The sequence below is a fragment of the Semicossyphus pulcher genome, unplaced genomic scaffold, assembly GCF_022749685.1.
Source record: "Semicossyphus pulcher isolate SPU_LCO1_2020_fin unplaced genomic scaffold, fSemPul1.0.p SCAF_14, whole genome shotgun sequence".
Classification (NCBI taxonomy): domain Eukaryota; kingdom Metazoa; phylum Chordata; class Actinopteri; order Labriformes; family Labridae; genus Semicossyphus; species Semicossyphus pulcher.
The window spans coordinates 3,399,295-3,422,964 of NW_027211648.1; the positions used below are offsets into that span (position 1 = coordinate 3,399,295).

The 23,670-nt window shown below is 41.5% G+C and overlaps 2 protein-coding genes across 4 annotated transcripts in view; one reads left to right on the forward strand and one right to left on the reverse strand.

The window, feature by feature from the left end:
- Positions 1 to 134: 134 nt before the first annotated feature.
- LOC138591429 (dynein regulatory complex subunit 4-like) lies at positions 135 to 7,050 on the reverse strand. 3 transcript variants are annotated; one of them, XM_069662024.1, is made up of 12 exons: positions 6,945 to 7,050; positions 6,552 to 6,647; positions 5,553 to 5,750; positions 4,167 to 4,367; positions 3,989 to 4,043; positions 3,706 to 3,896; positions 2,688 to 2,843; positions 2,487 to 2,567; positions 2,174 to 2,383; positions 1,979 to 2,044; positions 1,779 to 1,896; positions 135 to 621 (listed from the first exon to the last, which is right to left on the reverse strand). In XM_069662024.1, exons 1-11 carry the CDS (start codon positions 6,945 to 6,947, stop codon positions 1,822 to 1,824), a joined length of 1,332 nt encoding a protein of 443 aa, XP_069518125.1. In that variant the 5' UTR covers positions 6,948 to 7,050; the 3' UTR covers positions 135 to 621; positions 1,779 to 1,821. The 3 variants fall into 3 exon arrangements, with proteins under 3 accessions (XP_069518125.1, XP_069518124.1, XP_069518126.1); XM_069662023.1 differs by lacking the exon at positions 6,945 to 7,050 and having other exon boundaries at positions 6,552 to 6,686; XM_069662025.1 differs by lacking the exons at positions 2,487 to 2,567; positions 2,688 to 2,843; positions 6,945 to 7,050 and having other exon boundaries at positions 6,552 to 6,686.
- An 8,321-nt stretch (positions 7,051 to 15,371) lies between these two features.
- LOC138590868 (M1-specific T cell receptor beta chain-like) overlaps positions 15,372 to 23,670 on the forward strand; it is a 90,537-nt gene continuing 82,238 nt past the window's right edge. Inside the window, exons 1-2 of the mRNA XM_069661277.1 lie at positions 15,372 to 15,427; positions 15,506 to 15,805. Of these exons, the coding sequence (XP_069517378.1) occupies positions 15,379 to 15,427; positions 15,506 to 15,805 (349 nt within the window). The 5' untranslated portion in view covers positions 15,372 to 15,378. The remainder of the gene's footprint in view (positions 15,428 to 15,505; positions 15,806 to 23,670) is intronic.

Genomic DNA, 23,670 nt, shown 5'->3' on the forward strand with positions numbered 1-23,670 from the left:
AACCAGTGAAAAACTCCTCACAGGAGCTTTAATTCAAATAAAAAATAAGAATATGAAACATATAAAATATGTACAATATTTATTTATAAAGTGTAATGAAAGAGCTGTACAGTGAAAAAATACAGAGAGAACGTGCAAAGTACAGACATGTAAGAATCAAGTGTGCCAGGTAGTCGGAGCAGAAGTAGAAGTAAATGAAATATGAAAATGATGCGTGTAGTATTAACAGACCATATGTCAAGGTGTGAAGTACGTAAGCAATTTGGACAATCTACCGTAAAGTAAATAATCCCCAATAAATCAGACATCAGCGCTGTTGCCTCACAGCTAGAAGGTTCCTAGTTCGAGTCCCAGTATGGATGTAGCGGGCCTTTCTGTGTGGATGTGCATGTGCTCCCCGTGCATGCGTGGGTTCCCTCCGGGTACTCTGGCTTCCTCCCACAGTCCAAAGACATGCTCGTCAGGTTCATTGGTGACTCTAAATTGCCCATAGATGTGAGTGTGAGCGTGAAAGGTAGTCTGTCTCTATGACTCAGCCCTGTGATTGACTGGTGACCTGTCCAGGTGTAACCCCGCCTCTCGCCCAATGACAGCTAAGACAGGCTCCAGCCCCCCGAGACCCTGAACAGGATAAGCGGTATGATGAGGTCTGTAAATTGTGATTTAGTTAAGCGTCTTTTAAGTCACATTTAAATACGGATTTATTTATACATTACTTTCAATAAATACTAATGCTAATATTGACAGACACAGTAAGAAAATATGTAAACACTTCTCTGATCAAATTACTAAATGAAAGACGAAACACATTTTAGTTTAAGGCAGATTTCCTGAGGATTGTCAGAGACAGAGTGCAGCTTTAACTCATATTCAGTCCATGGAAATGATTTTTCAGGGTTAAATTAACTACACTACAAAGTTTTTATTACATTTTACAACCTTTGTATCTGTAACACTGTTCGACTCAGCCTGAAAACCTGAGTTTTCCCTGCCTCTGTGGTTCCTTATTTCTGCCTTTGGAGGGCAGTGTGAGTCCAGGCTATGAATGATGGACCTCTCAGTCTGAACTCCCTCCATGTTATTCACTGTAATGTGTTTTTTTTTGTTAACGTATTAATATGACTATTATGTGATGACCCAACATCTAACTTATAAATAAAACTTCTCATTTCATCAGTTTAAAATGACTCAACATGACATTTACTGGTTTAAATCAGCCCTGAACCTTGCAAGGTCAATGCTGAAATAACCGTTATCCGTTTGGGATCTAGGCTGCCTATTGGGAGATGTACATTATGTATGTTGTAACATTTATATACTTAACTCCTTGAATGGTCTGTTTGAACAATAAACTGCAAAGCAAGACAAAAGATTTTTAGATATTTGCATAAAAAGTTCCCGAAAGGCTCCAACAACCGAAACACAGCTGAGACTGAATTAGCTGAGGTGATACCACATGTACATAGCTGTAGGCCTAAATATAACTCAAACGGGTCAGTTATATAAATGTTGTCATGAAAAGAGAATTGAGCCATCGAGACCAAAACAAGTTGTTTTTGTACCAGGCTGTAAACGTGTTTAATTCTGCTGTAAAGTCATTTGAACACGGGGCTCTGTGGGGTCGACTTGCATTCAGGGCCAGCCTCTAGTGGCCGTTTGAGGAACTACAACTCAACATTTCTTTCTATTAAAATAGAAATAGTACAAACAATTCTGACGTGATCATGAATGTGAGATTAGCTGTGAATGCTTCAGTATTTTGATACATCGTTTCTCACTTGGAGACAAAGCTAAGATCCCAGCCGGCTGCCTCCAGAGGATCTACACAAGCTCCTGCTCGGACACAAAGAGAGCCCTTTGCTTCTTCTGGTAGTACAGCTGCAAATTCTTCTGGGCCTGTCGGACACACAGTATGATTATTACCAAACACATCATGGTGAGTTTATTAAATGCATGACAGTAAATGTCAGCTACTAACCGTGGAAATCAGAGCTTTTTTCTGCTGCAGGTCCTTGATTGAATTGTTAATGGAGTCAAGACTTTCCTAAAAGAAAAAACAGACTCTTTTATACTTGAACAAAAAGTAGGCCGACAAAAAGTGTTCAAAAAGTTGGAAGAATGTGAATGACACCAGAGATATGCAGAATAACCGTGTGGATGAAAACAATCAAACCTCAGTTTGGTTCATGACCCCCTGGAGGGCAGTTTGGTCCATGTTAGAGGCAGAGAGCACCGAGTCGAGCTGAGCCTGCGTCTTCTCCAGGCGGTCTGTGAGGGCGCTCAGCTGCCTCCCCAGCAGCTCGCCCCTCATACCGGCTTTCTGCTGCACCTCCTGGACATTCTGGGTGAACGCCTTGTACAGCTCGTCCCTTTCCAGTTGAAGCTGTGCGACAGGTAAACAGGAGCACAAAAACTTAGACACAAGAGAGACCTGATAGAAGCTAACATCAGAGTGACACCACACCGTGCAACAAAACATGTTTCACCTTGCTGAATTTCTGTTCCAGTTCCTTGTGATCCTTTTTGAGATCATTCAACTCCTTTTGTCTGATCTTCTCAGAGTCATTCTGTCAAAAAGAGCGTCACAAATTAACCTTGTGTGTCTCATGAGGGCAGTGGCAGTAACAGATGGAATTGTTAAAGTTAAGCTGAGTATGAGAAAAAAATAACATTGGCACAACAATAACCTTTGTCACTGTGAAGTGTTTCATTTTTCTCTCTGTTGCAGCCATTTCCTCCTTGACTTCTGAGAGATCCTCAGCGACATTTCTGTTCTCCTCCAATACCCGGACCAGATCCTTTTCCTTCGCCTTCATAGTCTCCTTTATGTCTTTAACTTGTGCCTAAGAAAAGCCAATAAAACAGAACAGGTCAAAACAAGAGCCGAGTGGTTGTATGCCTCCGCTAACCAGTCAAGTTGCACTTTACAACCATCAGTGTTTCTACCAGAATGATGTAAAACACAACCAGGCCAAGGGTGTGTTTATTTAACATATGAAATTGTGTTTGCCATTTTGAATTATTTAAAGAGCAGCTCCAGTCATGTTTTAAAACATATAAAGTGCTCTGTTTGAAATAATAAATTGTGTCTGATATGTTTTTCTGGAAAATACGTTTAATTACCTTTACATTTAAAATCCTCCCAATCCTCCTCTCCTCCTTCTCCCTCATTAAAAATTCCCCAATCTGCATAGGCCCCGCCCACTACGCAAATTTCCATCCGCCAAACAAAACACGTCTCTGTCATCATTTAGTGGCAACTCGTTGAAACTTAGCTCGCTTGAAATGTAGAAATTAGCAGTAGTAACGTTTAAGTTAGTAGTCAGTAGTGAGTTAAAATTACAATGACGCTTACAGCTGGCTCATGCATCGCCAAAGTGGTTGCCATAGGTTACACATAATGATATGCATAGCGTCACCCTATCCATTAACGGGATTGGCTCCTTAGGTTTGTGACGTCTCAAACCTGCCAATCTGTAAACGTGTTGTTCAGCCTGTCCTTGGTACACTGCAGTTCAAGCAGACAGGCCCAGCCATGGAGATGACTGCTGATGTTGTCCCTGATATGTCTTGTAGCTCATGGAAAACACCACATGGAGATGTTCACAAGGTTAAACACTGGATTTTAACTGGAGGGGGTCTTTAATAGACTTAACAAGTCTATTATAATTATAAGGATTCTTGGCGTCAGTATGGAATTCATACCAGGAGTGTGTTGTCCAAATCCAACTCCTGCATGAGGGCATCGATCTCACTGACAGCTCTGTTGTGGTCCTCTATTAGAGCGCTGACGTGGCGGTTCCATTGATCCTCTCTCTCACCGACCTCTTTCCTCCTCAAGTTCTCCAGCTCTTGTTGCAGCAACTGCATCTTTTTCTCGTACTTGGCTTCAACATCTACCCAGAGAGCAACACAAAATCACGGCTCCCGTTTAGTTTTTGACCGTGTGAAATGTTGAATCGAGCTCAAAATGAGATTTGTTTTTTACCCTTCACTTGCTTCTCCAAGCTGTTCCTAGTTTCATTCATTTCTTTACCGTGTTTCTGTTGAGATAACAAAAGCGGTGTTTGTGGCATTAAAACATAAAAAAACTAAGGTTGAAAGTAAATCTTAAATCCACAGATCTTTAAGTGTAAAAATAAAATAGACTCGGTGCGTCTACAAACCAGTTCAAGCTCCTTGACGAGGCTTTCGTTATCGAGCTCCAGTATGTCGACCATGACGGTCTTCATTTCCTCATGAAGCTCAGACTCTAATTGTTGTTGCTCAATCTGCACAGCCTCAGTGGAGACCAGAGCATCTGCCTTCAGCTCAGAGATGGTGTTCTGGTGTTCACACAGGAGGTGCTTCATCTTCTGCTTGTATACCTAGTGGGTAAAATAATCAAATAATAACTTTATTTCCACTTTATTCCACACAGAATAATGTAGGTTTCTGCAAAATATCTGTGTCCTGTTATCCATGTGGGATGTATGACACAGAAAAAGGAATATCAACCTCAGTCTGGTTTGCCTCCATCAACTGGAAAAGTTGCAGTTTACATCTACCTGTTATTTTCCCACAGAATGATGGAAGATGGGCTTATATTTGTATATATAAAATACTTTATCATTAAAACAAATAAATTATCCTAACAACAACAAAATAATAGCATGAGTAAGTCGATTTAAACAGAAGTAGCTCTACAATCATTAACTAGAGGAACATGATCACAGAAAACACTTCTCTTTCTGATTTTGTCATTCTCTCAGATGTATAAAAAATAACAATATTGTGCTCACAAGAATAAGACCTAAATCATGGTGTTTTTCCAGGATATACTGGCATCAAAGTGAAGTTAACCTTTGACCTTTTATGTAAAGAAAGTCTTCACTTCATCATTACATCCATTTTGTCAGCATACGCATATGAATCCTTGAGTTTTGGCCAAAAACACTTTTGACAGATCATAGTGACCTCGACCTTTTTTTTGCTTTTGCCTTTATTGGACCGGATCGCTGAAGGGAGACAGGAAATGTGGGGAGGTGAGAGGTGGTGATGACATGCACCAAATGAGAGTTGAGCCTGCCACCAGTGTGTCGAGGACTGCAGCCTCTATACAATGAGCATCTGCTCTTGTAACTGAGCCAAACCAGCACCCCAACCCCTGACCTTTGACCACCAATTTGGAATCATTTTGGTGAAGTCCAAGTAGACGTTTGTGCGAAATTTGAAGACATTCCCTCCAGGCGATCCTGCGATATCGCATACACGATAAATGGGGCAGGAAGAATGGCCAAAAAAAAGTGTTTGACCTTTTCGGTAAAAAAAAATGTCATCACTCAACACATTATTCTTTCAGACTTTTGTTTGAGACTGTGTCATAATTAGCTTGTGAACTTTTGAGTTACAGCCATTTTGTATCACAGTTTTGTATCAGTCGTATCTATTGATTGCACTTGAAGAGTTTTAAAAATGAAAAGATCTGTCAGGAAATACTGTGGCCTAAAATACAGACTTGGGTGAATCTAGGCAGTGAACTTGGTAGCAGAACATCTGTTAAAAAACCTTACTTTGATCTCCACCTGGTGGCGCCTCTCATCCTCTTCTACGTCCCTCTGTAGGTTCTTCAGCTCAGCCTTCGAATCCTCCAGCTGTCTCTCTGTGATCTCCTGAAAGGTGTGGATCTTGTCCCTCTCCAGCTGGAAGTAGTTTCTCTCCTCCCTTTCTCTGTCCAGCTCCTCTCGCAGGCGCACAATGTACTCCTCAAGCTGATTTGCAGAAATACATTTCAGGGTGAACTGACTGAGTATCTATACTGTAAAGGTCTGTGCTGTAAGAACCACATACCTCACCTTATTCACCACATTTTTCATTTACATTTTTTTGAGCATCCAATTTGTTTCTTTTTCTTTGGATTTTCACTTATTTTCGAAGTTGTATCTGTAATCATTAGTCTGATGTTCAGCCATAGTAGATTACTGTTTACTCGCAACACTTGCAGAGAGCGGAAAAGCAGCCGCTTAGCTCCGCCTACCCTCTCTGGCAGACCAACCACTGCTGGGTGATGGAAAACGCGTCACTAACTGGGCGCCGCTTTTGATTTTTTGAGTCACCACAGACAGCCAGTCCATAATAAGACTATATGCTGCAAATACAAAGGCTTTCATCAGTGGACCATGGCTCAATCGCCACTGTGTTACCTCATTTGGCGATAGATGGTGACTTGAATGACATTTATTTAGGCTACATGAAAGTCTTCAAGATTATACCTTTAAAGTATCACACACAATCAGGGGGTTATATACTCAGTCATTCTGAAGGAGACAGACACAGATAGCCACAGTATTTTTCACACAATCTTGTTTAAACAAAATATACAAATCTACTATAATTTTCCTAATATGTTAAATATTGTGGTAGAATAAGAGTTAAACTTGCCCATATGGTAGTAAAATATAAACTTATTGAAATATTCCTTTAATGTAGAGATTAACTTTTATTTCCTCCAGACATAAAACATCCAAACATCCCTCCACACTTTCAAACACACACCACACTTGAGCTCTGACCTGCTCCTTGGTCATCTCCTCCTTGGTGAGGCCGTCTATCAGTGTGGGCGTCTTTGCCTTTGGAGGCTTCTTACTTGAGCCTTTGTTTTTGGGTGGCTGTTCAAAAGTCAACATAATAGAAAAAGGGTTAGAACTTCTTCCTAAAAGCAACCAGGCGTATTTATTTGACTCTTTTATTGTGGTGAAATAACTCGCCCAGTGCGCGTCTGTCACGAATGTAATTATAACATACGAGGCACGAACTACGGCAGCGAGAAGGCAAATATTAAATTCATATACTACGAGGCGTTAGCTGCTGTGTAGCTAACAGCTGACGTTAGCTATTTAATGTTGTTAGCTTGAATTGAATACACGTTATTTTTTAATTAAATGGGGGAAAAAAACATTACTTACCATCGTATATTTTGCGCAGATAACACGGGGAGACACACGGGTAATGTTTCAGTCGTTCTTAGCAGCTCTAACACAAGTTAGCAACTAAAAGCTAGAAAAAGTTCACCGCTATCACTAGCCTGCTGTTGCCAAGGCAACACAAGCAAGCGGGTTGCTATGTGACGAGGTGGCGTTCTTTAAAAAACAAAACAAAAAAAAACAACTTTATTAGTCGTCTTCAATTGATCCTTATTATCAAAACACGTAGGAATACAATGTCAACAAAGACAAAAGATATATACATGAAGGCATTGCGACACAGACATTACAGAGAAATATTTCATGGTTTGTATATTATTACGATTTTCCAAGCCTTACCACTTGGCCCACTAGGTCCTTGTAAGTTTCAGAATAGTGTCTGAATTTTATTTTGAATTGTTGTCAGTGGTATTCCTTTTCGGCCATTTGCATTTATGAATGTAGTTTCTAAAATAGACATTCTTTTACAACCAATGTGATTTTTATCATTAAAAAAATCTGCTTAAGGAAATATTTCATATCTAACCAAAGAGTTTCTACAAAGGTATTCATAAATAAAATGACAGTGTCAGTATTTTTATTGCAGAAAACATGTCATCAATATTGTCACCGCCCTTTGAAAGCGCCCAGTTTACAGGATAAGTAAAATGTATAATCTTAAATGTAACTTCTCTGGTTTTGTTGCTACAACAATAGTTTAAAATGATAAATGTAGAACAATAAAGAAGAATAAATATAGTGAATATATAATAAAGTAATGTTTTTAAAAAGGAATGGATAGATAAAAGAATATAAAAATGTTCTCCAACATCTCTCTTAAATGTAACTGTGGCGGTATCACTGATATAACTTTATGAATCTCAAATTACTACATTGTACATTTGGGCATGTTGCTTTATATTATACAGACAGTCGGACAGTTTAACTACTCCAATAACCATAATCTAAGAAACTAATCACACAAATTACAGCTAAACGGAGTATCGAAACATTAAGTTAATGGTTTAAATAATAATACATTTGCTATTTATTTAAATTTAAATAAATAGCACAAGGCTACATGCACGCACACACGCACGAGTGTGAATGGCTCCGAGTTGCAGCCGTCTCTGCTCCAGCTACTGAATGGGGGCTGTGTGTGCCAAGACACCTGAGTTTGCAGACTTCAGCTTTAAGTCTGTCGGGGCGCCCTCTACTGGATGAAGCTGCAACACAACAGTCAGAAAGAGTTCTTACACTCTGAAATAACAGCAGAACAGGAATTTGATAACACTTTGTAACAAATTATTTATAACCGCACAAAATCTTCTGTTGTAAAGATAAGTAAGATCATCAGCATGCCATTCCCAGAGCTTTAGAGAACGAATAAAGCATGGATGGAAAGTCTTCCTGATGAGTTCAAGAGCTTAGACAAATCAGTGATGAATATGAAGTTTCAAGATCGAATGACAGTCCCACAAACTGTTGCACTTTTCTAAGGTTACAGTCAGCTTTTAATTTGATTTTGTAAATCTAATTAATCTTTGGTCCAGCCTCAGACAGCCTTTATTCACTGAATGCACCAAATGTATGTTTACACCAGCAGGGGGAGACATACTGTAATACATGAAACAAGGAGACCTGACAGTATCAACACAGTGCTATTTCCCTATAAAAGTTAGCTGTGATGTAGATAACTGACCCCACCCCTGTTCTTTACACTGTCTCAGTGATGTGCACTCATCCACCATCACTGAATGACAGGACCTGAACAGAAAGCCGACAGTAGAGTGTCACATCATCTTTAACATGATGTTAATGCTTCTCATATTTTACCTCTGTTATCTACCAAGGGTCAACGGTGAGAAAACACTCCAAACAAAAGCAAAAAGCTGCACAGCTGATTTAAAGTAAGGATCTAAAATGTTTGGTCTCTCCTCACAGGTGCCGCTAACACCAAAGGTGTTTTCCAAACACCTTCTGTCATCTTTAAGAGGACTGGTGAATCTGTCACCAGTGAGATCAGCTGTTCACATAACATGACAGATTATGATCGTATTCTGTGGTACAAACAAGAAGGACATAGAGCTCTGAAGCTTCTGGGATTCATGAATGTAAAGTTTGTGAATCTCGAGGACGACGTGAAAGGAAAAATCAGCTTTGATGGAGATGGACGAGACCGGTCGAGCCTCAATGTTTCTAAACTTTCATTGAGTGACAGTGGTGTGTATTTCTGTGCTGCCAGTCTACACAGAGCTGCAGCTTCCCTTCAAGGCAATACAAAAACTATTTCATCTGTCTGTAGACACAACATGCTCAGGCTCGTGAACACCTGCAGCCTCCATCTAAACCGAGTCTTTGAAGATTGTATCAACTGTTTAGACTCAGTTTTCACCCTCTCCTGACACCCACCTCTGGGGAACTGTGAAAATAACTTTGTTGAAGCTTTGGACAATGATTTTGTGGAATGTAAACTTCAGGACGAGATTTATTAGATCCTTTTTTTCTGATCCACTGAAGCACCATAACTCAAAACTCCCCTGGCTGCCTTAATGATGATATGACAGGTATACAGAGAGAGGAATAACAGGGGCAAGGGAGAGGACGGCAGGTAAGGGCATCTGTAAATGATGAAGACTTTGATAAAATAGACAACAGCACCACATCACGCCTGCAGCTCTTTATATCAACTATGTGAGACTCAAGTGGTAAGGGATGTATTTTCAATCAATATGGATATATCACTTCCATGACGTCAAGTAAAAACTTCAGTCCATATAGTTATCATTTAAATACACATTTATTCTGAAATTCCAATAACCCGTCTGTGTTGCTGTTTCCATACAAGAGACAATAAAAAAATTATTTTGAAGATAGGGTTAGGGTTATAGTTATTCAAATATTTGTATTTGAACTCAAACATCGAACAGACTGAAAAGTGAATTTACACCAGGACTGAAATCATTATGACACTTTAACACTCTCTTATTTATGGTTAAAAATCTTTAAGCACATTTGTACCGGACTGTTTCTGCAATAACTCTGCTCACCATGTTTAAATGTGCACTACCTCCATACAGCAACTACTCAATGTTGCAGAGTTTATTGTAATTTTAATAGCCCTTATTTTCATTTGGACTCTAATTTTATTATTTCCTGAAGGGCTTAAGGGGGGGTGGGTATCTACCTGTGTATTTTGGAGAACCTGCCACCTGCAGACAAAACTGCTACCAGAAAAAATACTCAGGAGACACAATAACCTCAGCATGGCACCTAAAAAAACACTAGTTACCACAAATTTTGCACTTAAAAAAGAAACGAATGTGGCACCTCATACTGAACATAAGTCTGTTAATTTATTTTCTTAAGAATTTATTTATTTTCATTTAAATGTCTGGGAGAGTTTAGCTATAAAATTGGCTGATCTTTGTTTAGTAGTTTTTTTGTTGTAGGCCTCTGAGTTTAATCAGATAAAAGTCATATCCTGGCCGACTTCATTAGTTAATACCTTACTGTTGTCCAAAGAATCGTTGGTATCATAATGAGATGACACTGGGGATTTACACCGCTGCTCGTAGTAAAGGGACACTCCCACGTGTAACTCTTCATACCTCTGCTGTAGCTTCACACCTCCCATCACACAGCCTGTCAGTGACTCTGAACAATGATCGCAGCTGGTCTCATCAAACTCTCTGCAGCTCTGCTCTGTGTTTTAGGTACTTGACGTTATGAAGCTGAAGACTGAGAGGAGAAGCGCTCACAGATTAGATGTTTGTAGTTCTGTAACATGACTTGTGATTTTTACCCTCCACAGGTTTAGTTAATGGAAGTGATGTCATCCAGGACCCTCTGCTGTGGACATCAGAGGGTCAGTCTGCCACATTCACCTGCAAACACACAAAGGACGCTAGTTATTACCACATGTACTGGTACAGGCAGCTGCCAGGGGAGACAATGAAGCAAATAGTTTTCACACGTCCTAATTTGGAACATCAGTATGAGCCTGGCTTCAGTGCGGACAAGTTTCCTGCAAAGAAGGACAAAGCTGAGACGGGATCTCTGACGGTGGAGAAGCTGCTGCCTGGAGACAGTGGAGTGTATTATTGCTCTGTGAGTCAACACAGTGAAACAGGTGACTGAGACAGCTGCACAAAAACCCAACTGTTGAATAATGATTAAAAAACACCAGTGTCTTTGATTATCTGCAGGGGGAGCTGGAGAACTGTAGACTATGTTAAGGTTTGAGGTCAGAATGCAGGATCATTTACGATGACAGTGGCTTTGCAACATAACGAGTTATACTGGAGTGTCCAGTTACAGCTGTGATGATGTCACAGGAAATGTGCAACAATGGGCAATTCATACAAAAGTCACTTTAAATGTACTTTAAATATAATCTTGAAGATTTCAGTTTCGTTGTCTTTGGCAGCACCTAATGCTGATAAACGGAAATTGTATGTGTGTAATTGAGTAAACTTCCGAGTTTAACCAGACGTCCACGGTTGGCTCCGGTTGTAACTGATTTTCCTGGCTGACGGTCGCGTCGAGTTTGTTTCTTTTTCTTTGGATTTTCACTTCTTGTTGAAGTTGTATCTGTAGTCATCCATCTTTTCTTTGTCTGTTCAGCCATAGTAGATTACTGTTTACTCGCAACACTTGCAGAGAGCGGAAAAGGAGACGCTTAGCTCCGCCTACCCTCTCTGGCAGACCAACCACTGCTGGCTGATGGGAAAACGAGTCACTAACTGGGCGCCGCTTGTGATTTTTGGGGTGCCACAGACATCCAGTCCATAATAAGACCATATGCTGCAAATGCAAAGGCTTTCATCAGTGGGCCATAGGCTGAATCACCACTGTGTTACCTCATTGGGCAATAGATAGAGACTTAACTAGGGATAGACTGATTATCGGCGCCGATATTCGGCATTTTGACGCATATCGGCATCAGCCTTTTTTTTTTTTTTTTTTTTTTAATCCAACGGCCGATAAGAGATCAATTTAAAACTGGGTTTGGCTCTGATGCATATGCTTAAAGGAATTTAAACAAAGTTAAGTGTTGGAGTTTGTATTATTCAAAATTTTGACGCCATTATTTTCATCTTTTACTGCAAATGAATATCGGCTTCAAATATCGGTTATCGGCCTCCTTGACTACTAATAATCTGTATCGGTATCGGCCCTGAAAAAACCATATCGGTCTATCTCTGGACTTAACAGACATCTTTTTGATTTGTATGTGTGGCCCTTTAATTCAAAAACAATAAAAAATAAAAGTCAATCCTGTCTAAAAATGTTGAGCTGATGGACTGAAATTAATTATACCATATTAAAAGTCATGCTGACAAGGAAGATACCTTGACTCTGAATGTGTCTCCTCCCCTCTAAGCTGATCCCATTTAAGTTCAGTCTGTCAGTGAAAGCAGAGTCAGAGGAGGATAAAGACATCATGATCAGAAACCTCAGCAGGATCGTTCTGCTGCTTCTCTGCTTCTCCTGTGGGTTTTCATTCAAACTGTTTGATAAAAGTTCTGTCGTCATTTCTGTCTTCTAAACGTCTCTCTCTCTGAATGCAGGTCGTTCTCTGAGCAAGAAAATCGATCAGGAGCCTTCATCAATATTAGGAAGTCCTCATGGCTCTGCAACTATCAGCTGCAACCATTCAGACAGTTCACTGTATGTCATACTGTGGTACCAGCAGCCGGTGGGCTCCTCTGGCCTTGAACTCATCGGATATATTCAGAATACTAACGACGTCCTTGAGGATAAATTCAAAGAACATTTCAAAGTGACTGGAGATGGCTCAAAAAAGTCTGAACTTCATGTACTGAAGCTCAGACAGGCAGAAGACAGCGGCATGTATTTCTGTGCAGCTAGTAGGCACAGTGACTCAATCTTCCTCTCGTCTCTACAAAAACCCTCAATGACAATCAGCCACATGAATTCACAGTTAAGACGAGGAGCACACCTGCATCTATCTGCAGCCTGTGGGAGGAAATTAGGGGTTTCATCATTCTCATGATGACACATGATTCGATTTAACTTAACACGGGACACTGAAGAGGCGTGTCAGCCAAAACAGCATAACAATGTGCAGAGCCTTTAGCATCTCAGGGTGAATCTCATCTACACCAGGCGCCTTACCACTGAGGAGCTTCTCGACTACCTCAGCGACCTCTGCCACAGATATAGATAATGCTTCCCCTGGACCTTTGGACTTGGTTGGGTTCAGGGGTTCCTCAAAGTGTTCCTTCCACCATCTGACAATATCCGGGTCAGCAGTTCTCCACCCCTGCTGAGAGCAGCTTGAGACAATCCCTGCTTCCCCCTCTTGAGTTGTTGGTTTGCCAGAATTTCCTTGAGGACAACCGAAAAGTCCTTCTCCAAAGCCTTCCCGAACTCCTCCCACACCTGGGTCTTTGCTTCCGCAACCACTGAAGCTGCTGCCCTTCTGGCCACCCGGAACGTGTCTGCTGCCTCTGGAGAACCCTGGGCTAATAAAGCCTGAAAGGCCTCCTTCTTCAGCCTGACGGCTTCCCTCACCACAGGTGTGCACCAACGGGTTCTAAGGTTGCCACCACGACAGGCACAGACAGCCTTCTGGCCACAACTCCTTATAGCTGCTTCCACAATGGAGGCTTTGAACACGGTCCATTCAGATTCCATGTCTCCATGTCCCCCCACCACCTCGCAGACAGGAGCCTCCGCCAGACGTACCCAGTCCACCCTTACTACATCACAGATTCACAGAGGGGAATCACCACCACTCAAGGCTCAATTCCATCTAATGTTGGATTTAGGAATCAAAAACATGACATTGCAAGTACGAATCCACTAATGAAGACATGTGACAGCCCATAATGTCGACCCCTCCTTCTCCTCCTCCTCCTCCTCCTCCTCCTCCTCCTCCTCTATATCCAGGCAGTTTACATTCATCGTTACAGATCATCATGATGCTGTTTAGACTCTTCATACTTTTACCAGCTCTGTCGTTCTGTTTAACAGGTAATATTACAATTTTTATGAATAAAAAATGAAACTAAATATATTGACTAAGGTTTATTTTCATCACTAAACCTGCTTCTTTTAAATGTCTCTTGCAGAACTCTCAAAAAACAGGGTTGATCAGGCTCCCACTGCGCTGATCAAACACCCTGCAGAAAAAGTCCTGATAAGCTGCAACCACTCCAACTCTAATTTTGACATGATCCAGTGGTACAAACAGCCTGCTGGGGAACATGACATGGCTCTGCTTGGCTATGTCCGATTCACTTCTGCAGTCGTGGAGGATAAATTCAAAGCCACGTATAATGTGAGCGGTAATGGGAAGAGTCTATCAAGCCTTCATATCCTGAAGCTGAGTGGATCAGAGGACAGAGCGGTATATTTCTGTGCTGCCAGTGATGCACGGTGCTACACAAACCCTCCGCCTGCAACAAAAACCTGCTCTGATGCAGACAGCTACACAAAAACACTAAATACCACATGAGCAACAATAAACCACTTTGTGAATGACTGATATCAGACAGCTGGCTCACCATGAGACTGATGTTATGTTATCCTTTAGGGTGCAGTGTTTCTCCACAGATCTTTAGAGGTGTCATTATTTTTCACTACAAAGTTCCATTTTGATGGAACTGAATAGTAAATATCTATGTAGGTATTTTATCGTTGGAACTTGAAGTCAAACACTTAAAAAATGAACAGGTATGATTCTAGCTGTTTTTGCTCTATTGTTAAAGTCAGGGAACACACCAATGTGTTTCCATGGAGATACAAACAATGAACAATTCTAATTTATATTATTATATTATTATTTTCTATTTCACAAAACAAAAATCCTCCTGCTTTTACCACACCTGGTTCAGAGACTACAAAGAGATTTGTGGGCTGCATCTCGGTTACTTGTCATCTACCGTTTCTAACGGTGTTTAAATGTATGTTTAATCAGCGTGACCTGCCCCGTGATGGGAACTATTGAAACCAATCTCGCACATCCTACTTCCTGTCGCCAAACGCTCAACCTCATGTCGTGTGAGCAGCAGGTAAACTAAAAGTAAACTCCCTACTGCAAATGCAAAGGCTTTCATCAGTGGGCCATAGGCTCAATCCCCATTGTGTTACCTCATTGAGCGATAGACTAAAATAAAATAAATCTTTCAGGATTACTTTATCTATTTTATTTTCATGTTAACATGTCTGACATACAAAGAAAGATAAACACAGCAGAAATAAGTAAATATTTAGTATTTCTTTTCTTGATAAAAGTCAATCCTGTCTAAAAATGTTGAGCTGATGGACTGAAATTAATTATACCATATTAAAAGTCATGCTGACAAGGAAGATACCTTGACTCTGAATGTGTCTCCTCCCCTCTAAGCTGATCCCATTTAAGTTCAGTCTGTCAGTGAAAGCAGAGTCAGAGGAGGATAAAGACATCATGATCAGAAACCTCAGCAGGATCGTTCTGCTGCTTCTCTGCTTCTCCTGTGGGTTTTCATTCAAACTGTTTGATAAAAGTTCTGTCGTCATTTCTGTCTTCTAAACGTCTCTCTCTCTGAATGCAGGTCGTTCTCTGAGCAAGAAAGTCGATCAGGAGCCTTCATCAATATTAGGAAGTCCTCATGGCTCTGCAACTATCAGCTGCAACCATTCAGACAGTTTACTCAAAGTCATACTGTGGTACCAGCAACCGGTGGGCTCCTCTGGCCTTGAACTCATCGGATATATTCAGTTTACCAACGACTTCCTTGAGGATAAATTCAAAGAACATTTCAAAGTGACTGGAGATGGCTCGAAAAAGTCTGAACTTCATGTACTGAAGCTCAGACAGGCAGAAGACAGCGGCATGTATTTCTGTGCAGCTAGTAGGCACAGTGACTCAATCTTCCTCTCGTCTCTACAAAAACCCTCAATGACAATCAGCCACATGAATTCACAGTTAAGACGAGGAGCACACCTGCATCTATCTGCAGCCTGCGGGAGGAAATTAGGGGTTTCATCATTCTCATGATGACACATGATTCGATTGAACTTTCATTTAAAGGTCATTATTAAATTCAGTTAGAACATTTTGAGCACTACGCCAGTGAATACACTTACATGCACACTGATTTTCGACTATATTAAAGAATTTGTTACTGTTTTTTATTGTTAAATGTAGCCCACAGGAACAGTGCATTAAATGAGCATTTGTGTAAACCAGGTGAAAAGTGTAAAATCAATAAACAAGTCTAAAAACATCACATTTGATGAATACAGACATCAGCGGAAATTAAGGGAGAATGTAAACAGGATATTACATTGAATCCTGAAAAAGGCCTTATAAATAGAGCATTTTCTGATGACAGATTTAGGATATGTTAGAGGAACAACATGTAATATATTCACTGTAATCTCTATGTCATCAGAGATTAAGGAAACACGCTAAGTTAAAATACAGGCTTCTGCAACAACAATGCTGCAGCCAGTATGTTCTCCTCCTGAAATGTCCATTCTGGTGCGGAACCTGTGTGTGTGTTTTGGCCTGCGCGATCTCGCACACTGCCCATTTCATCACCCCGTGAGGCCAGATATGACACAAATTGCCGCACAGGACTCGTTGCTCATCATTGTCAAAGCGCACGTCTTCAATCAAGTAGGTTCAGTGTCCTCAACCTGGCAACCTGCGTGAGCTTCGTTTTGTACAAGAAGCGTAGCTCTGTTTGGGAATAGCTGAGTGTGTGAGTGTGTGAGTGTGGGTGGAGGAGCAAGTGAGTGAGAGAGACAGGAAGTGAATGTGTGCACGTGAGATACAAGAGTGAACGGGGATCGGAGCGGATCAGCAGAACGACTGTAAAGTCACGTACTCCTCAAGACTGAAGCCGAGCTCCCGTGTCTTGCTTCCTGCTCGCTGCTGCTTGTGTAAAGTGTGTGTTAACCTCCGAAGCTAGCAGCAGCTTTGGCCCCGAGGCAGACCGATAAGTCTCCCCTGAAGGGTGAAGCAGGAGAGGCTAACATTCGTATCAGAGGAGGAGGGGGCGGGGGGAGACAACGCTGCAGTTCCCCTTTTAAGACGCGAGCTGTCAATTTTACATATTGTTCCTCCAATATTATTCAGATTTTAGCTGCATTGTTTGGACATGAAAACATACATGCTCAGAGGTGTTGTAACAGTTTGCATGTGTGCGGTCAGGTCTCTGTGTCGTAAACAGAATGTATGACACAATCATTTGCGAGGCTGGGGTCAATCAGAGCATGCAGGGCTGCTGTTAACCAGGAACATTTGTAGAATATTCATCTTCATTAGTCATGTAAACAGCTCAGGAACAGTAATGCCCAAAGTAGTCACTATAGCTTTGCTGTTACACTTTCAAGTCTGACCAGGGAGGCAAAGTGTTGCCACAGCTGGGACTTCTGGGAGGCAGGAGGATTTTCCAGGGCTGCTTTTGAATATGATGATCAAAACTGAAGGATCCTTTCAATCTAATCTTTGAATCAGGAATCAAAAACACAACATCGCAAGAACAAATCCACTGATGAAGACATGCGACAGTCCATAATGTCGACCCCTCCTTCTCCTCCTCCTCTATATCCAGGCAGTTTACATTCATCGTTACAGATCATCATGATGCTGTTTAGACTCTTCATACTTTTACCAGCTCTGTCGTTCTGTTTAACAGGTAATATTACAATTTTTATGAATAGAAAAATGAAACTAAATATATTGACTGAGGTTTATTTTCATCACTAAACCTGCTTCTTTTAAATGTCTCTTGCAGAACTCTCAAAAAACAGGGTTGATCAGGCTCCCACTGCGCTGATCAAACACCCTGCAGAAAAAGTCCTGATAAGCTGCAACCACTCCAACTCTAATTTTGACATGATCCAGTGGTACAAACAGTCTGCTGGGGAACATGACATGGCTCTGCTTGGCTATGTCCGATTCACTTCTGCAGTCGTGGAGGATAAATTCAAAGCCACGTATAATGTGAGCGGTAATGGGAAGAGTCTATCAAGCCTTCATATCCTGAAGCTGAGTGGATCAGAGGACAGAGCGGTGTATTTCTGTGCTGCCAGTGATGCACGGTGCTACACAAACCCTCCGCCTGCAACAAAAACCTGCTCTGATGCAGACAGCTACACAAAAACACTAAATACCACATGAGCAACAATAAACCACTTTGTGAATGACTGATATCAGACAGCTGGCTCACCATGAGGCTGATGTTATGTTATCCTTTAGGGTGCAGTGTTTCTCCACAGATCTTTAGAGGTGTCATTATTTTTCACTACAAAGTTCCATTTTGATGGAACTGAATAGTAAATATCTATGTAGGTATTTTATCGTTGGAACTTGAAGTCAAACACTTAAAAAATGAACAGGTATGATTCTAGCTGTTTTTGCTCTATTGTTAAAGTCAGGGAACACACCAATGTGTTTTCATGGAGATACAAACAATGAACAATTCTAATTTATATTATTATATTATTATTTTCTATTTCACAAAACAAAAATCCTACTTTTACCACACCTGGTTCAGAGACTACAAAGAGATTTGTGGGCTGCATCTCGGTTACTTGTCATCTACCGTTTCTAACGGTGTTTAAATGTATGTTTAATCAGCGTGACCTGCCCCGTGATGGGAACTATTGAAACCAAACTCGCACATCCTACTTCCTGTCGCCAAACGCTCAACCTCATGTCGTGTGAGCAGCAGGTAAACTAAAAGTAAACTCCCTACTGCAAATGCAAAGGCTTTCATCAGTGGGCCATAGGCTCAATCCCCATTGTGTTACCTCATTGGGCGATAGACTAAAATAAAATAAATCTTTCAGGATTACTTTATCTATTTTATTTTCATGTTAACATGTCTGACATACAAAGAAAGATAAACACAGCAGAAATAAGTAAATATTTAGTATTTCTTTTCTTGATAAAAGTCAATCCTGTCTAAAAATGTTGAGCTGATGGACTGAAATTAATTATACCATATTAAAAGTCATGCTGACAAGGAAGATACCTTGACTCTGAATGTGTCTCCTCCCCTCTAAGCTGATCCCATTTAAGTTCAGTCTGTCAGTGAAAGCAGAGTCAGAGGAGGATAAAGACATCATGATCAGAAACCTCAGCAGGATCGTTCTGCTGCTTCTCTGCTTCTCCTGTGGGTTTTCATTCAAACTGTTTGATAAAAGTTCTGTCGTCATTTCTGTCTTCTAAACGTCTCTCTCTCTGAATGCAGGTCGTTCTCTGAGCAAGAAAGTCGATCAGGAGCCTTCATCAATATTAGGAAGTCCTCATGGCTCTGCAACTATCAGCTGCAACCATTCAGACAGTTCACTCAAAGTCATACTGTGGTACCAGCAGCCGGTGGGCTCCTCTGGCCTTGAACTCATCGGAAATATTGAGTATACCAACGACGTCCTTGAGGAAAAATTCAAAGAACATTTCAAAGTGACTGGAGATGGCTCGAAAAAGTCTGAACTTCATGTACTGAAGCTCAGACAGGCAGAAGACAGCGGCATGTATTTCTGTGCAGCTAGTAGGCACAGTGACTCAATCTTCCTCTCGTCTCTACAAAAACCCTCAATGACAATCAGCCACATGAATTCACAGTTAAGACGAGGAGCACACCTGCATCTATCTGCAGCCTGTGGGAGGAAATTAGGGGTTTCATCATTCTCATGATGACACATGATTCGATTTAACTTCACACGGGACACTGAAGAGGCGTGTCAGCCAAAACAGCATAACAATGTGCAGAGCCTTTAGCATCTCAGGGTGAATCTCATCTACACCAGGCGCCTTACCACTGAGGAGCTTCTCGACTACCTCAGCGACCTCTGCCACAGATAAAGATAATGCTTCCCCTGGACCTTTGGACTTGGTTGGGTCCAGGGGTTCCTCAAAGTGTTCCTTCCACCGTCCGACAATATCCCCAGTCCGGGTCAGCAGTTCTCCACCCCTGCTGAGAGCAGCTTGAGACAATCCCTGCTTCCCCCTCTTGAGTTGTTGGTTTGCCAGAATTTCCTTGAGGACAACCGAAAAGTCCTTCTCCGTAGCCTTCCCAAACTCCTCCCACACCTGGGTCTTTGCTTCCGCAACCACTGAAGCTGCTGCCCTTCTGGCCACCCGGAACGTGTCTGCTGCCTCTGGAGAACCCTGGGCTAATAAAGCCTGAAAGGCCTCCTTCTTCAGCCTGACGGCTTCCCTCACCACAGGTGTGCACCAACGGGTTCTAAGGTGGCCACCACGACAGGCACAGACAGCCTTCTGGCCACAACTCCTTATAGCTGCTTCCACAATGGAGGCTTTGAACACGGTCCATTCAGATTCCATGTCTCCATGTCCCCCCACCACCTCGCAGACAGGAGCCTCCGCCAGATGTACCCAGTCCACCCTTACTACATCACAGATTCACAGAGGGGAATCACCACCACTCAAGGCTCAATTCCATCTAATCTTGGATTTAGGAATCAAAAACATGACATTGCAAGTACGAATCCACTAATGAAGACATGTGACAGCCCATAATGTCGACCCCTCCTCCTCCTCCTCCTCTTCCTCCTCCTCTATATCCAGGCAGTTAACATTCATCGTTACAGATCATCATGATGCTGTTTAGACTCTTCATACTTTTACCAGCTCTGTCGTTCTGTTTAACAGGTAATATTACAATTTTTATGAATAAAAAATGAAACTAAATATATTGACTGAGGTTTATTTTCATCACTAAACCTGCTTCTTTTAAATGTCTCTTGCAGGACACGTGGACTGGCACAGATTTTTTTTTAACAGAAGCCCTGTTATAGAGGCAGCTGAAACGGCTGTTGTAATGTTAAGAGGAGGAGGAAGCACTGTGACACCACCCATCTGATGACTTCATGTTGGTTTGCTGATAGGAGGGTTCACTCAGAAAAGGAGGAGGGAATCACTGATGGACCTGCTTGTACAGTTCAGTGATGAAAACAGAAGAAGAAACACGAATGGCTTTAAATTCAGGCAGAAAACACAACATGATGATCTTTGTCTGCTGCATGACCTTGAATATTATACTGGTTTCAGGTAATGTAATGAAGAGTGTTCTCAGACATTTGTTCTTGTCTTTGCAGACAGTTGGTGGTGCTGTTTGAGATTTAAAGAAAGCATTGTTGCTCATCTTTCCACAGGTTCCTCTCTGAGTGACCAGGTCAAACAGATTCCAGCTGATATTTACAACCAACCAGGAGAAACAGCTAAAATACACTGTTCACACAGCATTCAGAGCTACGATCAAATCCTCTGGTACAAGAAATCAAAGGACGGACAGCTACAGCTCCTGGGATACCTGTATGCAGGCAGTGAAAATTTAGAGCCTGGAGTAAAAGTGAAGATGGACGGGAGTGCAGATAAAGACAAGAACTGCACATTAACAATTAAAGAACTCGACCTGAACAGCAGTGCAGTTTACTTCTGTGCTGCTAGATACCACAGTGCTGCATCTCTCTGCTCCTCAGTACAAAAACCTCCTCTTCATCTCCACAGAACAGCTCACAGCCTCTTGCACCTGGGCTCCTTTCTTTCATCATGTGGTTTATCTTCAGTCAGACATCATACTGAGCAAGTGGTGAATACTAGTAGTGGATATTATGGATGCAAAGGTCTCACATGTTATCAGTCAAATTTCTGCATTTTAGTTTTTTAGCTGTCATTGTACACAGAGGAGCAACAGCATGGCAGACTGTTCACCGCACAAAAAAGTCCCTGAATGCCTCTTTAGTTTGAATACTTCAGGAGGGTTTTGTTATTGTTTTCTTGGCCTTTCACCTTTGTTGATAGTGCAGTGAAGAGTGACAGGAAATGTGTGGAAGAGAGAGTGGAATGACATGCATCAAAGGGTCATGGTCAGAGTCAAACCAGTGGCCAATGTGTGGAGAACTCTGCCTCTGTATATGGAGCGCCTGCTCTAGCGTCTGAGCTAAACCAGCGCCAATCAGGAGGTTTTTAACAGGAGCCAAATTATCTGCAGAGGTCTCCTCCTCTTCAGAACAAACAGACTGGGTCATTGAGAAAATCAATAAGCATTAAATCATTTTTGATATTTATAGTTATATGTGCATGAAGGCCAATCACAGGTCAAAACATGTTAATGTGACTGAGTTATAAAGCCAGACGTGGTGCTCAATGATCACTTCTGACAGTGTTGAACAGCAGGGGGACCCACAGAACTCATCATACTCCAATCTACACGTAGAGACACTTTTATGTTGCAGTGACACTCCCACCTGCAGCTCTTTATATCAACTATATGACACTCTGTTTCTGTCCTCCAGAACAACATGGACCTTATCATTAAACGAGACCTCTTTATATTATCAGTCTTTACGCTGTGGACTACAGGTAACCTACAATAAAACTGGACTTTTATCATTACAAGTTCACATTAAATGACTGTTTCAGGCTTCTGCTCTTATTATAAGTGATGTTGTTTTACAGGAAGTAATCTTGGATAAACTTTTATACTCTCAGGTCTTACTGATGGGAGCGATGTCGACCAGACTCCCAAACTGTGGAAATACAGTGGTGAAAATGCAACAATAAACTGCAATCACTCAAAGGGTGTTCTCTACAGCCAGATGTACTGGTACAGACAGCTGCCTGGACAAACAATGAGACTAATATTGTTTGTCCAGTCACAAAAGCCTGACTATGAACCAAACTTCAGCGAGGAGAAATTCCCAGCGACAAAGCCTGACGCTCACAGAGGAACGTTGACTGTGAAGAACCTGCAGCCAGAAGACAAAGGCTGGTATTTCTGTGCCGTCAGTGAGCACAGTGATACAGACACATGAGAGAGCTGAACAAAAACCTCTGAGTGCACTGTTGGCAAACCTCCATCCCTCTGTCTCATGTACTGTAGGGGGACCTCAAGCACCACAAACAGCCCACTTACACTTTGATTCACCATTTGGATATTTTTTTTAATACTACAGTGCAATGTTCTTTCATTCAAGACTAATTATTTACTTCAAGGTCCAAACCTATTGTGTTTTGAAGTGTGTATATTCTCTACTGTACTGTTGTGCCTTAGTCATGGTTAATTTCACGTCTTTGTACTTTGGTCTCTTTCATTAGGGGGCAGTAGAGTGTGTGGGCGGTGTGCAGTGACAGATCAGGAAGACGAAAATGCTTCATGACACCACCCAAGGGTTTACCCAGCAACAGAGGTGTGGATATTCATTACAACTGCTTATACAGAGATGAAAACACAGTGAAGAGGATTTTTAAATGGTCATTAAACACAACATGATGATCACTGTCGTCTACATAGCTCTTAACTTCATACTGGTTTCAGGTAACGTAGCAAAAACTTTCTAATATCTGCACAGGTTACAATCTGAAACTCCTGCTGACGTTCTTTTATTTTACATTCATGACGACTCACACTTGGACCTCATGTTTGTCTGTTGTTCAATGTTTTTTTCTCCACAGGTTCGTCTCTCAGTGAAAAAGTCACACAGATTCCAGCTGACATTCACACCAAACCAGGACAAACACCCAAAATACACTGTTCACACAGCAGTGACAGCTATAATCAAATCCTCTGGTACAAACAAATGAAGGACGGACAGCTGCAGCTCCTGGGATACCTGTTTGCAGGCAGTGAAAAGTTAGAGCCTGGAGTAAAAGTGAAGATGGACGGGAGTGCAGCTAAAGACAAGAACTGCACATTAACAATTAAAGAACTCGACCTGAACAGCAGTGCAGTTTACT

Coding starts and splice junctions, on each gene's coding strand:
- LOC138591429 (XM_069662023.1), bottom strand. CDS start 6,665: ATGTTGACTTTTGAACAGCCACCCAAAAACAAAGGCTCAAGTAAGAAG. Junction 5,751..6,551: donor AGGAGATGACCAAGGAGCAG/GTCAGAGCTCAA, acceptor TCTGCAAATCAG/CTTGAGGAGTACATTGTGCG. Junction 2,844..3,705: donor ATTTGGACAACACACTCCTG/GTATGAATTCCA, acceptor GGCTTTTCTTAG/GCACAAGTTAAAGACATAAA.